The sequence below is a fragment of the Vulpes lagopus genome, chromosome 3 (genome assembly GCF_018345385.1).
Source record: "Vulpes lagopus strain Blue_001 chromosome 3, ASM1834538v1, whole genome shotgun sequence".
Taxonomy (NCBI): domain Eukaryota; kingdom Metazoa; phylum Chordata; class Mammalia; order Carnivora; family Canidae; genus Vulpes; species Vulpes lagopus.
The window spans coordinates 116,828,486-116,843,430 of record NC_054826.1 but is presented as its reverse complement, the minus strand read 5'-3'; the positions used below and the strand labels follow the sequence as shown (position 1 = coordinate 116,843,430).

Sequence of the window (14,945 nt, the reverse complement as noted above, 5' to 3'; positions counted from 1 at the left end):
TGCATATGGCACCTCTTTGTCAGCCCCACTCACAAACATTTTTAGAAAGAAGGGGGAAAAAGAAACTGATCTTGGTGAGCACTGGCGGCCAGACCTTCACTAACAAGTCAAGGTCTTGCCCTTTGACCGTGGCCCAGCTTCTTGTTTGGTTTGGCATCTCTCATGTGGGTCTGTCACTGAGTTGGGCAGGGCTGCTGCTCACAAACATTTTGGTATTTGGGTCTCGAATGCCAGAAAGATGTCACCTTCTTGTCACCTGGCCATCCTTCCCCATCAGCCCACCATTTACTTCACCTTCAAAGCCATGCTCCAACTCTCACTTTTATATATTTGTCTTGTTAGAACTCCAGGTGGGCAGACTTCACTTGTATTTCCCCCACATTTGGCTCTAGAATGCAATAGGCACTCAATAAATACTTGCCAAATGGGAAAAATACAAATATGTGACATGTGTAAAGGGCCTAATAGGTGTGCCTGGTGCATAAAGTTGGAAAGATGTGTCAAAGGAAGGAAGGCAACCTGGTTTGCTCCTGCCTTGGAGCCAGGAGCCTGAGATTCAAATGTCTGTGCTGTCCCCATCCCTCCCAGAGCCTCAGTGTTTCCATCTGTAAGATGCGGTATGCCAGGAGATCCCTCTTTCCAGCTGGATGTTTTGCTCATTTCTGCTCCACTCTAGAATTCTGAATCGCTGCATTCCACCTGCAGGCTCCGTAGCCAGGCTCCTCCTTCACAGCGGGTCTCACGTTCCATCATGGGAGGTCTCCAGAATGGTGTCTGGTCTTTGGTCTCTGGGCCAAAGGACCATTTAGTGTGGGACTTGCAAATGACCACAAGGAGAGGCAAGGGGTGGGAGTGAGCAGCCAGGTCTAAGTTGGGTAAACAAAAGGAAGTGGTGGAGACTGTGGCAAACCAAAGAACACACACCCTGTCCACTGGGGCAGCTGCTACCCAGATCCACTCCCTTGTTACCATCCAGGAATGTGCCCTGGCACTGCCAGTGTACTTTATTTTTTATTTCAGATTTACTTATTTATTTGAGAGAGAGAGAGAGAGAGAGAGAGAGAGAGAGAGAGAGAATGCATGAGAGTGCAAGGGGGGTGCCGAGGGAGAGAGAGAATCTCAAACAGACTCCTCGCTGAGTGTAGAGCTCCAATCAGGGCTCAATCTCATGACCCTGAGATCATGACCTGAGCTGAAATCAAGAGTCAGACACTTAACAGACTAAACCACCCAGGCGCCACCTGCCAGTCTCCTTTAAAAGAGATGAGAATTCCAGATTTCTGCATGAAGTCTCCAATGTTTTAAATGTTGGCAACATTAAAAAAAGAAGAAAAGAAAAGAAACAAAAGTCCCAAATAACCACAAGAGTAAACACCAGGTGGACCAAACATTGATCTCATCTAGTCAGCAAGTGGCTGGTTCCTGACCTCTCAGGATGACGTCCTCTCCCTTCCCCTGAGAATTGCAAAATAATTTAGAAATAAAACCAAAGTTCTCTCTGTGTGTAATTAGCTCAGAAAATAACTGAGCTGGATCTTTGTAAGGCCTTGCCTTCCTCCTTTCCTTCTGTCAATTGCTGTGGATTCTTTAACTGTTTCGGAGACTGTTTCCAGCTTAGCTCCCAAGTTCCCATGCCCCTAGGGGGCAGGTCACAGCTGGGAGAGATTGGGCCAGACCTGGAGGGGGCTTTTAAAAGATTTTTTATTTATTTATTCATGAGAAACAGAGGCACAGGCACAGGCAGAGGGAGAAGCAGGCTCCCTGCGGGGAGCCCGATGCGGGACTCGATCCCAGGATCTCGGGATCACACCCTCAGCCCAAGGCAGATGCTCAACCACTGAGCCCCCCACCCCCGTGCCCCTTGAGGGCCCTGAAGAGTGGAGGAGCAGTACAGCAAGATATGGCTGGAGTGAGTTGCTGTTTTATGAGTTTGCTCATATCATTTACTCCTTTTGCAAAAATCACACACTCCACGGTGCCTCTGAAAGGACCACCAAGAATGGGGCCTGCCCCCTGGCCATGGGACTGGTCCCTGATTGGCACATGACTCGAGCCCGCCAATCAGAGGCCTTCCTTAGCAGTTTCTGTATGGATGGAGAGACACTCATTGTGCTGGAGTTGCTACACTGGCAGGATACGAAACAGGCCCATACACAGACCTCAGCTGAGCTGAGGGATGGTGTGAAAGAGTTTGGACGTTACGCAATGTCCCTGGATCCAGCCACACCTGAGGCTAGACCTACCTTCTCAGCTATGTGAGCCAATAGACGGTCTCTCTGTTGGTTTTTCTAATTTGGAGGGTTCAGCTCTCTACAACCACCACCCAAAATCCTAGCGCATGCAGGGGAACCCTGTAACTCTTCCCACAGAGCTAAGTCACTTTCGTCTGTCCCCTGAAACACCACGGTCACGTGATTTGTCCGAAGTCATCAACCACTCAATGGCAAGACTGCATTCAACCCACGTTTCATGAATCCTGTGCTAACATCTCTTTTCTGTAGACCAGAGGTTCCCCAGCCTTGGTTCCTCAGAATCGGAGGGGACCACAGAAGTTTCCAGAGATGCCACAGAGGGCAGGAGTGAGGCAGAGTGGACAGGACTCAAAAGAGCTTGAAATCCTCTGGATAACAGATACTGCTTGTGCTTTCATCATTTGTGAGGTATTCACTAAATTCTTTTCCAAAATCTTTTTTTTCCCTCCCCCACGAGCTTATGAGCCAGGGCCTAATGGCATGCCCATTGTACAGATAAGAAAATCAAGAACCAGGAAACCAATCCCTCAAGTTAAGTAGTAAATAGCTGCGTGCACGTCGTGGACCACCACCCAACCCTCGACTCCCCGACCCTGCCCGCCTGCCCTGGCCCCTGTCTGTTTCCTGCCTGGCATCCCACCATTGGAGCTTTGTCTGGGGGCTTCCAGGAGCACCCACTGTGTCCTTATGGAGCCTGCAAAGCGCTCTGGGAGGAAAGTCAGTTAATGCTTAGTGGGATCAGCTGGCAGGTGGGGACTATGGCATTGAAGCCCAGAGTAGGGTCTGGGGTTGTATTTGGGGCCAAATGATGAGCTTTGCTGACCAAGCACAGGGTCGAGCTCTTATTTTCCAAGCACTCACCGCTGAGCCGCGCTGCGGGTCCTTGTCCATTCCCTTTGGAGTTGGGAAACAAGCTCTTCAGAGGAGTTTTCACGCCCAAGTGACCAGAGATCTTCTGGCCCCAGCAGCCTCCTGTAGCCTCTCCAGACCAGCCTGTAAAAGAAGGTCACCGGGGCACGCTCCTGCTGCCATTCCCCCTGCAGAGTCCTCGTCTGGTCGCTGTGTGACCCCAAGTAAGTCACTTTACCTCTCTGCACCTCTACTGGCCCCTCAGGAAAATGAAAGCAATTAACCTGATCACACCTGACATTTGTAGGGGCACTTCTCAGTTTACAAACATCATCTTATTACATCTCACACAGTAACTATTGACCCACTTTATAGATGAGATAAAAACAGAGACTCAGAGAGATTAAGGGACTTAACCAAGGAATGACCTGGGTGGCAAGGGAAATAGACCTCCCTAGGAGTCAGAAGTCCCCAGCTGGAAACCTGAACTCTACCCTCAGCTTTATTTTATTTTATTTTATTTTATTTTATTTTATTTTATTTATTTATTTTATTTTATTTATTTTATTTTATTTATTTTATTTATTATTTTATTTATTTTATTTTATCTTATTCTATGTAGAGCTTTTATTTATTCATGAGAGACACACAGAGAGAGGCAGAGACATAGGCAGAAGGGAGAAGCAGGCTCCCTGCAGGGAGCCCAATGTAGGACTTGACCCCAGGACCCTGGGATCAGGACCTGAGCCCAAAGCAGACGCTCAGCCACGGAGCCACCCAGGTGCCCCATCTACTCTCAGCTTAAGTGTCCCCATTCCCCTCCTCATTCACCTCTCCAGCTGTCTGGCCTTAGGACCTTTGCAGATTCACATCACTTGGCTTAGAACCCTTTCCCTGCCACTCTTCACCTGGCCCCTCTCTCATCCTTCACCTCTAGGCTTAGACGTGATTTCCTTACATGCCCACTTGATGCCCCTCCCGTCAGGTAGATTTCCCTATTATAAACTCCTTTCCTGAGCTGCTCTTTATAATGCTTGCTGCAATTATGATTTACTTTTTTTGGTGTGATTATTTATTATCTTTCTCCTCCACTGGATGGTAAACTCCTTGGGGACAAAGAGTATTTACCTTTATTCTCCTCCCCTGTAACCTTGCCTCCTGACACAGGGCAAGAGATTTGTCAAATGAAGAGACTTACCAGCCTTGTGACCTTGGGCAATTCACTTCCCACCAGCAGCCCTCAATTTTCTCACTTTATTTTTTTTTTAATTTTTTAAAATTTTCTCACTTTAAAACAAGACAGTGTCCCAACACTTAAGACTAGTATAGGAGATGATGGTAGTTGGCACATCGTCGGAGGAGGTCATGGAGAGGATGTGACCTACGGTGGTCCCATAAGCTGGGCGTGGGCAATCGGAGTCTCCTCACCCCTCCTCTGTCCTTGGAATATATGTCCTGTCCACTCTGCCTGCACTAAAAGCCATTGCGAGGACGCAACCTTGAGAGAGCAATGTGTTATTGAGACCGTCTGGACGGCAGGTGTGATTGAACCCCGCTGAGCCCTCCACTAAGATTCCGGCGGGCTGGTGCAGAGAGCAACCGATCTTGTGGCTCCCAGGACAAGCCCCGTGAGTTCCCACGCTTATTTTTAAAGCTGCTTTGTGCCAATAGGAATGGTCTACCTCTTTCTTCAGTGTCTCCTTGCCCTCCAGGTATGGGGGCCAGTTTGTGAACCAACACACATACACATGAAGTTATTACTATGGGGGCAGCTGGGTGGCTCAGTGGTTGAGCATCTGCCTTTGGCTCAGGTCATGATCCCGGGGTCCTGGGATCGTGTCCCACATCAGGCTCCCTGCAGGGAGCCTGCTTCTCCCTCGGCCTTTATCTCCGCCTCTCTCATGAATGAATAAATAAAATATTTTTTAAAAAAGAGATTAGTTATTATAGACTTCTATAGCAGTAGTGTTGTTTTCTACTCAGATCTCCATAATCTTACTGATAATAAGGAGAAGGTCCTTTTTGGTGGTCCTAAGTTCCCATCTGAAACTTTCCAAGTTCCTTTATTTTAGACAGACGGGGACAGAGGAAGAAAGAGAGAGAATCTTAAATAGGCTTCACGCCCAGCACAGAGCCCAATGTGGGGCTCGATCCCATGACCCTGGGATCATGACCTGAGCTGAAATCAAGAATCGGATGCTTACTCGACTGTACCACCCAGGCACGGCTCTAAATTCCTTAAAAAACAAATAAACAAACAACAACAAGAACAACAACAAACACAGACACACAGGGAAAACTCAATCAATCTAGTTCTGATCTAGAGGTTATTGACATGGCTTGGTTTTCACTGAAATTTTTGGACCCTAATAAGGCAAACAGCTTGAGGAATGGTTCATAAATGCCACGTTTGGGAAACAGAGGGTTAGGTCCCCTCTAGAGCTGGTTAGCAAACCTGTATGCACTTCCCACCCATTCCTCCCCCTAGAGCATCCTGTTTGTGTATTTACCAACCACTTTGTGCAATACTCATAATGGACCAGACACTATGTGCCTCACAAGCCTTATTTCACTTAATCCTCATCACCCTATAAGGTAGATGCTCTTCTTATCCTCATTTTACAGGTGTGGGGACTGAGACACAGAGAAGTTAAGTAGCTTGCCCGGGGTCACACAGCCAGGAAGTGGTGGAGCTAGGATTTACATCCAGGTGCTACCAAGATCCGACTACCAGGAGGGGGACCCTGCAGGTGGGCACACCCTCAGCACCTGGCACGCTAGCCCTGGAGAAACATCTGTCTTCTCCGCCAGCCTGGGAGCCTCTGGAGAGTAAAGATGTGAGGTCTTTGCCCAGAGTAGGTGCTTACTCGATGTTGTGGCATGCATGAAGCCGAGTAATGGATATGACTTTGTTGAGCACCTGCTGTGTACAAGCATTTAGCAATTTACTTTTAATGAAGGTAGAGTTGTTCCCCTTTTACAGAGGGGCAAATGGAAATTCTGAATGTTTGCCATATGGGCCAGTGAAGAGGGAGAGCCAGGTCTCACTCGGTGAGTGAATGAGATGGAATGTGGATATTGGACACTGAAATCTGGCAGAGAAGCACTGAGACTGAGAGGGAGAAACCTGGCTGACCTTGGTTGGCTTGGGGAAACGTCTCAGGGAGAGAGCTGTGGTGATGAATAAGGGTGGCAAAGGCAGGTGGCGGGAGTACCACCTCGGCCTGTTTCCTGCTACTTTACTTACCCAGAAACCCACCAGAACATGGCCCTGGAGAGGAAGGAAGCTTCAGCCTTTGGACATGGATTCTGTAAAGACAAGACACGAGGTGGAGGGAGGACATGGTCTCACGTTCCATGGCTGGTGTAAGGCAAGGGAACCGAGGCCAGGAAGATAATGCCATCACATTATCATTTTTGATTTTTTTTCTTCCATTCTCATAGATTTCAAAAGCCTACTATGGTTTTCACTTGATTACTTATGTCAATTTTTTATTTTTCCTTCCATTCTCAGATTTAAAAAGCCCTACCATAGTTTTCACTTGATTACTCATGTAGCTGAGCATTTTTCTTTTTGTTTTTTTAGACGATCTCTCCCTCAGATACTTTCCTGATTTCTCAGGCTTGTTCAACACCTCCTGTTGTAAACTCTCTTGGGCCACAGATTTCTCCTGCAGGGCACTCGCCGCCCCCCCCCCCCCCCGCATTGTAATTTTGCACATATTTGTGTGATTATGTGGTTAATGCCTGGTTCCTCGACCTGGCTGTTAGCTGCATGAGGACAGGGACTACATTTGCTTGTGCACCATCGATCCTCAGGACCTAGTTGTGGCACAGATCAGGGACTGGCAGATTGCCTGTCTCTGCAAATAAAATTTTATGGGAACACAGCCACGCTCCTTTGACACACTGTCTGTGCTGCAACAGCAGAGTTGAATAGTTGTCATAGAAACCATATAGCCCACAAAGCCTAAGATATTTTCGATCTTGCTCTGATCAGAAAAAGTTGGCCAACCCATGGCACAGGGCAGAGATAGACAATACCCATTTTGCTGAATGAAAGAATGCATGAAACATGCTTAGAGGCTTGGGCTCTAGTTTAGCTCCCTTCTGTCCCATGGGGAGAGCGAGACCAGACGTGGAAGTGAGGGAGACGCGACAACTTACAGACTGCTGGGGTTCTTTAGGGAAGAAGGGAGGTTGATCGACGAGGCAGGACAGCACGAACTGTGCCGCCACCAGAGACAAGCACAAGTAGGTCGCCAGGTGAGAGAAGGGGTTACTCCGGAAGTCCTGTGGGAGAGAAAGCAGAGGTCCCATTGAGTCTGGCACGCCGAAGTCTGAGCTGAGGCCCCTGGAGAGCACAGGCTGGGCAGGGCACCTGTAAAGGGGAGAAAAGGTCAAGGCTGAGTGGGGTTTCATAGACTAAGAGCAAGGCCCAGGCAGAGATCCAGAGCCACAGGGTTTGAAAGCCAATACCCCTGGCGTCCCAGTTTATGAATACTCAATTTGCACACATTCTGACTATACACATGGTGGGCCAGGTGTCTCCCCTTAGCCAGGTGATAATTGGCGACAGCCCCTGGAATGTGAGACGAGGGAATACTTTTCCTTTCTCCTTGTGCCACAGAGGAAAGCCTTTCCGCACTCCAGCCCTCCACCCCCGTCTCAATCTCCCTTTCTTCTTCCTCATGGCCAGTGTTCTCTGGTTTAAGAAGGGAACTGGTTTGGGGACCCCTGGGTGGCTCAGTCGCTTAAGCACCTGGGTATTGATTTCGGCTCAGGTCTTGATCTCAGGGTCATGATCACAGGGTCCTGAGATGGAGCCCTGCATTGGGCTCCACACTCAGTAGGGAGTCAGCTTGAGATTCCCTCTCTTCCTCTCCCTCCACCCCTCCCCCTGCTCATACCGAACCCTCCCTAAAATAAGCAAATCTTTAAAGAAAACAGAAGGGAACTGGTTTTATTGAGCATTTACTCTGCCCTGTGCCTATGCAGTAGTCTTTTTTGTTTTTTTGAGTAGGCTCCACACCCAGCGTGGAGCCCAATGCTGGAATGCTGGGCTTGAACTCATAATCCTAAGATCAAGACCTGAGCTGATATCAAGGGTCAGACACTCAACCAACTGAGCCACCCAGGTGCCCCTAAGCAGGAGTCTTTATAGGCACTGTCTCATCACCTTGACTCCAGCTGGAGTTTACTTGCTCTGTTTTACTCATGTGGAAAAAGGCTCAGAGAAGCCATTGTACCTTGCTCAAGTGCACACAGATGATCTGATCCAAACCACAAGCTTTTGCTGCCCCTCTGGTCAGAACACCTTAGTTTCTTTTCTCATGCTCAGGTATGTGGTTTATGCAGAACTGACTCCATTCCAAGCGGTGGGCAGGTGACTGAGGTCTGACCAATGAGTATGTTCCAGTCCCCTGGCCACTGTGATTGCATTAGGAATGGAGGCAAGACCCACACTGGGCCAATGAGAGCTAGAACCATCGAGAGATCTTCTACCAGGTTTGCTTCACAGGCAGATCATTAAGTGTGGATCAATTGGTGGCTCTTCTGGCTACCCCACTGGGGAGCAAAGCTAACATAGCAGAGCCAAGGGACAGAAATGAAGATCTGGTGTCATCTGGACACCGGGATCAGCTAAGCCCAGGAGATCTCCCATTTATGAGCTAATAAATCCCTTTGGACCTTTCCCCCCTTCAGCTAGTGTGAGTTGAGTTCTTGTGGCTTAAAACAAGAGCCCTAGTTTCAAATTGCAATTCCTCGCCTGGATTTCTACACTCTTCTGTTTGTGTTTTTTTAGCCAGATAGTAGACAATTGGGTATTCCAACCACATTATGGCCCACCTTCCCTATATTGCCATTTTTACAACTTTCTATCAGGAGGTTTGTTCTTAATTTGGGGGAGATGGACTTGGGCTCTGTGCTCCTTGGCTATGTAACTTTGGGGAAGCTATTCAAAATTCTTGGCCTTGGTTCCCTTGTCTTTAAAACAGGACTGTTAGAATCTGCCACAGAGCATTCTTGTGGGAATCCAATGAAGACATGATGTAAAGAGCCTGCCACAGGGCCTGGCATGTGTGGATTGGGCTCCAGAGCATGTGTGGTCACAGTATTATTATTTCTATACTGTGTCTGTCAACTGTGGGAACCTCCCTTTTCATAATCAGTGGATGGCCTATAGAATTTTCCCATTTGTTAGAAACTCAGTTACAAAGATTACTTTGTAAAAATCTTTACAAAGTAAAGAGGAATGGTGTTCCTCTGCCTTTTTCTTTCAGGAGCAGGATGGAGCAACCATTTAGCTGGAAAAATGATGACCTACAGCCTGCTGCAAGGGGTCCCTAGATCAGATGTCTTGGGTGGACATGACATCTCTGCAAGCAGTTTTCAACTGGGGCAAATTTGTTCCCAGGGAACGTTTGGCTATGTCCGTAGACATTCTGGGTTACCATAAGGGGGGTGTGCTGTTGGCATCTAGTGGGTGGAGGCCAGGGGTGCTGCTCAACATCTCACAATGCAAGAATGGTTCCCTCTACCCATCTGTTCTTGTCCACTGTGTCCTGAGGTTGAGAAACCCTGGTCTAGGCTACTTTTCCCTTTGCAGATAAAATGATCCATTGTGTCCCTTAATATGGAAATGCTACTTCCCAGGACAGAAATGAGTGGGTATGCAAAATGAGTATGTATCTGCGGATGAGACCATGGGTGAGGGTAAGTGAGCATGAGGGGAAATGTGCATGCACATACAGAAAGAGTGTGCACAGGTGTGTTTGGGAGGTTGTGGGGGCGTAATCCCAGGCTCTTTACTGTTTTCCCTTTTCCTTGGAATTACATTCCATCCATTTCTCACACTAGGAGCCTTTTCAAGAACAAAAATTTGAGAGAGTAACATGTCATGGAGACCATCTGGACGTAGATGTGACTGAACCCCATTAAGCATCTATAAGCATCGAAGATTATGAAAGGTAGGTGCAGAGATCTACTTGTCTTGCAGCACCTAGGACAAGCCTCGTAAATCCTCTTGCTTACTAGCCTTGCCCTGTACTGTCCGGAGTGCTCTGCCTCTTCCTTCATCTCTCCTTGCCCTCTGTGTACAGGGCCACTTTCAAATTTCACTGGGGAAGACCCTGAGGTTGGGAACTCACAGTGTGCCTGTGCCCGGGGCAAGTGGGGGGCACGGGGGCTCATGGGAGGATGTGTGAATGGATGTGCAGTGTGGGAGCCTGTGTCACATGTACCTGAGTGGTGTGGGAGCTTGAAGACACAGACACACTGGCTGGTGGCAAGTGTGGGCGGCCATGTGCACGTGTGTGTGTCTCAGTCTGTGCTTGGGTAATGCGTTCAGAGGGGCATACAGGTGTGTGTCTGGTATGCAAATGAAGTGTGTGACATGTGCATGTAAGACATGGGAGTCTGTGTCCATGAAGGATGTATGGGATGATGGGTACACCTGTGCGAGGGAGTCCCCTTTTGTGTGTCTCTGTGTAGACACTAAGTCATGCGTGAAAAGAGGAGGAAGGATGGGACCCAAGGCTTGAAATGGGCATCTCGGTTCCCCCCCCAGGCCTCCACTTACCCCTTGCAAGACCAGCTGGGCAGTGCTGGTAATCGGCAAGAGAAAGCAGAGCATCCAGTATCCAAACAGCACCCCCGACGCCCGGACACCCTTTTTCCTCTCCATGTGGATCAGGAACATGGCAAAGCTCTGGACAGCGGAGGCAGGATGGGCCCCTCAAGGTGGGGAGGGGTGGGGAGGTAGAAGGGGAGCCCCGCTCTGCCCCGCACCCTCCACCAGGGCAGGAAAAGCTGCAGCCAGGAGCAAGCCCAGCAAGCCTGGGTCGTCATTACCATCGTGGTGAGCCACACGGTAGGATGGATGAGGATTTCCGGTGCCTGGGGCATGCCCCGCTGGATTCTCCAAAGAGCCACAGACACGCTGGAGGTGCACAGGATTATGAGGGCGAGCCCAAGCACCTGGGAAACAGGTTTAGATAAGGCTCATGGGCAAAGAGAAAGGCAGTGGCAAACCAGACAGTGACCCTGTGCCCAACTGGACAGTGGCTCTGGACGAGGCACCACTAAGGTACCAATGTGACTTTAACAGTGCTGGTGTAAAAGATGCCTAAGAAAAAGCAGTAAGGGCTGTTGCAGATAGATCTTGACCTGTAAGTGTCCTATAAATAATGCACCACGGGAGTGGTGAAACTCTCTGTTGGGACTAGTACGTCTCTAGACCTTTCTCTAAGATGTGGTGGTCTCTTTTGAACAAGAGAAAGTGATGTGGTGAATGCAGGTGGGAGAGAAGACAGGACCTGGGAGCATTAAAGAAACTATTGCAAGCATCTCAACTAGTATAAATTAGGGTTCAAACTACTACCGACAGGCTAAGTTTGACACACTGCCTGTTTCTCTTTCTTTCTTTCTTTCTTTCTTTCTTTCTTTCTTTCTTTTCTTTCTTTCTTTCTTTCTTCTTTATGATAGTCACACACACACACACACACACACACACAGAGAGAGAGAGAGAGAGAGAGAGAGAGAGGCAGAGACATAGGCAGAGGGAGAAGCAGGCTCCATGCACCGGGAGCCCGAAGTGGGATTCGATCCCGGGTCTCCAGGATCGCACCCTGGGCCAAAGGCAGGCGCCAAACTGCTGCGCCACCCAGAGATCTCCACTGCCTGTTTTTCTATCACCTCTGAGCTAAAAATGGTTTTGACATTTCTCTTTCTCTTTTTTTAAATTATTTATTTATTTGTGTGTATGTGTGAGAGAGAAACAGGGAGAACCTAGGGAGATGGAGAAGCTGACTCCCCACTGAGGAGGAAGCCCGATATGGGAGTCAATCCTGGGATCATGACCTGAGCTAAAGGCAGATGCTTAACCAACTGAACCACCCAGGCGTCCCTCTTTATTTTATTTTATTATTTTTTTTAAGAAGCCTCCATGCCCAGCATGGGGCTTGAACTCACAACCTTGAGATCAAGACCTGAGCTGAAATCAAGAGTCAGATGTTTCACCAATTGGGCTACCCAGGCACCCCTGGTTTTGACATTTTTCAGGTGTTAAACAAAAATCAAGGAAAGTATAACATATCAGGACATGTGAAATTTACATGAAATTCAAATATCAGTGACTATCCATAAAATGTTACTGAAACCCAGTGATGATTATTTACTGTTGTCCGTGGCCACTTTCCTGCCACAGAGGCATAGTAGTTGGGATGGAGACTATATGACCCTCAAAGCCTCAAATATTTACTATCTGGCCCTTTAAGGAAGAGCATGCAACCACTTGATAGGTGGTCAGCAATAGGACAAAAATTAACAAGGTGTTATGAGGATAAATGAACCTTGAAGGATGTTCTTGCAGAAGTTTGGAGAAGGGGCCAGATGAGCAGGAAGGCTCACACATGGAATGCCTGTGTTTTTGTAACACACAAAAGCAAATACATAACCATGTTAAGAATAGAAGGGAAGGGAGAAGAAATGGGTAGGAAATATCAGAAAGGGAGACAGAACATGAAGACTCCTAACTCTGGGAAACGAGCTAGGGGTGGTGGAAGGGGAGGAGGGTGGGGGGTGGGGGTGAATCGGTGACGGGCACTGAGGGGGGCACTTGACGGGATGAGTACTGGGTGTTATTCTGTATGTTGGCAGATTGAACACCAATAAAAAATAAATTTATTATTAAAAAAAATAATTGGTTTTTAGAAATGTCAGTGGAGAGGTACTTGGGTGGCTCAGTCATTAAGTGGTTAAGCATCTGCCTTCAGCTCAGGTCATGATCCCAGAGTCTTGCAAGAGCTCCCTACTCAGTGGGGAGTCTGCTCCTTCCCCTCTCTCTACCCTTCCCTCCTGTTCATGCACTCTCTCTCTCTCACACACTCTTTCAAGTAAATAAATATTCTTTTTAAAAAAGAAATGCCAGTGGAGAAGCATACAAGTCAATGCATGACTGTTAAAGAACTTAAAAAGTTCATCCCGGTGTGATCCTAAAATCACTTCATGGATCCCAGGAGTATCCATTGCACACTTTGGGGAGTTCCAGGTTATGGTGTTCATAAACTGGCTGGAACATGCGTGTGCCTGGATGTGTGTGTCTGCAGATGCATGGATTTTATTATCATGGAATCCATTTGGGGCAGACCTTATTCCACAGAGCTTTCCTCTGTAGCCTTGCAGGATCACTCTGTTTGACTAACAGATCCCCTTCTTGTTTCCCACACTGTGGGTCCACTTCAGGGTCGGGTCTCAGCCGGGTTCCAGCTTGCTCCTCCCACCTCTCAACCATTGTCTGGTTACAGGCTCCCAGAGGCAGCAGTTACCATTTTGGCCTTGAAGAGGGGGGACATCCGGAGGTAGCCCTTGCCACGGCGGTGGATGTAGAGGAGGTAGATGGGGCCAAGGACCCAGAGGTACATCGGGGGCATCCAGACTCCTGCTGTTTTCAGGAAGCACACATTCAGCAGATGTGCAGCAGTGGGCTCGGGCTCTGTCCAGTTCCAGACCTGAGGGGACACCAGGGCCACCCTTGTGATGGTACCGTGCAGGGGTCCCAAGCTCACCCCATCAGGGAGCAAGGCAACCCTTTGGACTCCTAACATTGCCGTGAGAATGGGCCCGGCACTCCTTGGAGTACCTTATAATTCTTGACTCCTTTAACACTAACATCAACTCTATGAAGTCGAGGCAAGCATCATGCTGATTTTTCGTATAAGGAAGCTGAGGCCCAGAGACTAAATAACTTGGGTGACTGTCATCCAGCTGGAAAGGGGTGGTGTCCTGCTTATTTTTCTTTACTGTTCCCCACTTCACTGCTGGCCAACTCTGTGAACTTCATCCTCCCTGTGCCTCAGTTTCCTTCCCTAAAACGGGGAGGGGCGGTGTTCAGAGATTATACCTCAAAGGGTTGAGTTAAATGGGTTACTGCCAGTAAAACACATAGTAGGATGTTGGGTACAAAGTAAGCCCTCTATTAACATCAGTTATTATTACTGCCTTACTTGGTGGCCCCTGAAATCCTGGGAGCTGGCGACTTTCACTCCCACCCCATGAACGTCACTCCCCAGAGTCCTTTGCAAAGAGCCAGGCTGAAAGAGGAAGTCAGCCCGAGAGGTGGGGGTCCTGAAGCTTTGTGCAAATAGAGGTCAAAGCTCACCAGCAGCTGGGAGGTCTGGAAGCCTCATTAGCAGGGCTAGGGTCTCTGGGGGGCAGGATCTGATAAAGGGGTCTCTCTCCCCTGCTTTCGTCTGGCTGGGAATTTGGTGGTCTCTCCCCTCCCCGGTATCACCGACAAAGGAGAGCTTTTGGGGAGATCTAACGAGCCCGGAAAAGGAGAGTGGGGCAGGAGGGGGACACTCACCGCCTGTCCCAGGCAGGGCTCTGCAGGCGCTGCCATCGCGCACCCCCAGTGCCCGTCTGTCTGTCCTCCCCGAGGTCTGTCCCTTGGTCCCTGGGCAACCTCGTCGGCCACACTCCAGGTCCTGGAAGGGGCGGAGACTGGCAGGCTTGTCTGAGATTTGAGCTCTGGGATAGCCAAGCCCAGGGCAAGGTCCTGCCCAGTGACAGGGGTGGGGCGAGAGGGGTGAGAAGAGGTGATCAGGGGTGGGGCGAGAGGGGTGAGAAGAGGTGATCGGAGGAGGATCAGAGGGGACGCTCTGAGTGGCACCGAGGGAGGGGATCCTTGAGCCCCAGAGAGTGCAGTGGCATCCCAGTAGAACCCGCCAACCCTGCAACAAGCGGCATGAATGCTGTCTGTCTGTATCCTGGAGGGAAGATGTTCAGATCACTAATGAATAGTTTAGTGCAGTGTCCAGCACACGGTAAATGCTCAAAAAGAGT

The 14,945-nt window shown here is 48.9% G+C and overlaps 1 protein-coding gene across 2 annotated transcripts in view; it reads right to left on the bottom strand.

Moving 5' to 3' along the window:
* ABCC6 (ATP binding cassette subfamily C member 6) overlaps nt 1–14,602 on the bottom strand; it is a 49,228-nt gene extending 34,626 nt beyond the window's left edge. The window contains exons 1-7 of one of the 2 annotated variants that reach the window (XM_041747394.1): nt 14,467–14,602; nt 13,430–13,612; nt 10,956–11,081; nt 10,684–10,812; nt 7,269–7,394; nt 6,349–6,410; nt 3,114–3,245 (exon numbers count right to left, since the gene is read on the bottom strand). In XM_041747394.1, coding sequence (XP_041603328.1) covers nt 3,114–3,245; nt 6,349–6,410; nt 7,269–7,394; nt 10,684–10,812; nt 10,956–11,081; nt 13,430–13,612; nt 14,467–14,502 — 794 coding nt within the window. In that variant the 5' untranslated portion in view covers nt 14,503–14,602. The remainder of the gene's footprint in view (nt 1–3,113; nt 3,246–6,348; nt 6,411–7,268; nt 7,395–10,683; nt 10,813–10,955; nt 11,082–13,429; nt 13,613–14,466) is intronic. The other variant, XM_041747396.1, reaches the window with a different exon arrangement.
* Nucleotides 14,603–14,945: the final 343 nt, after the last annotated feature.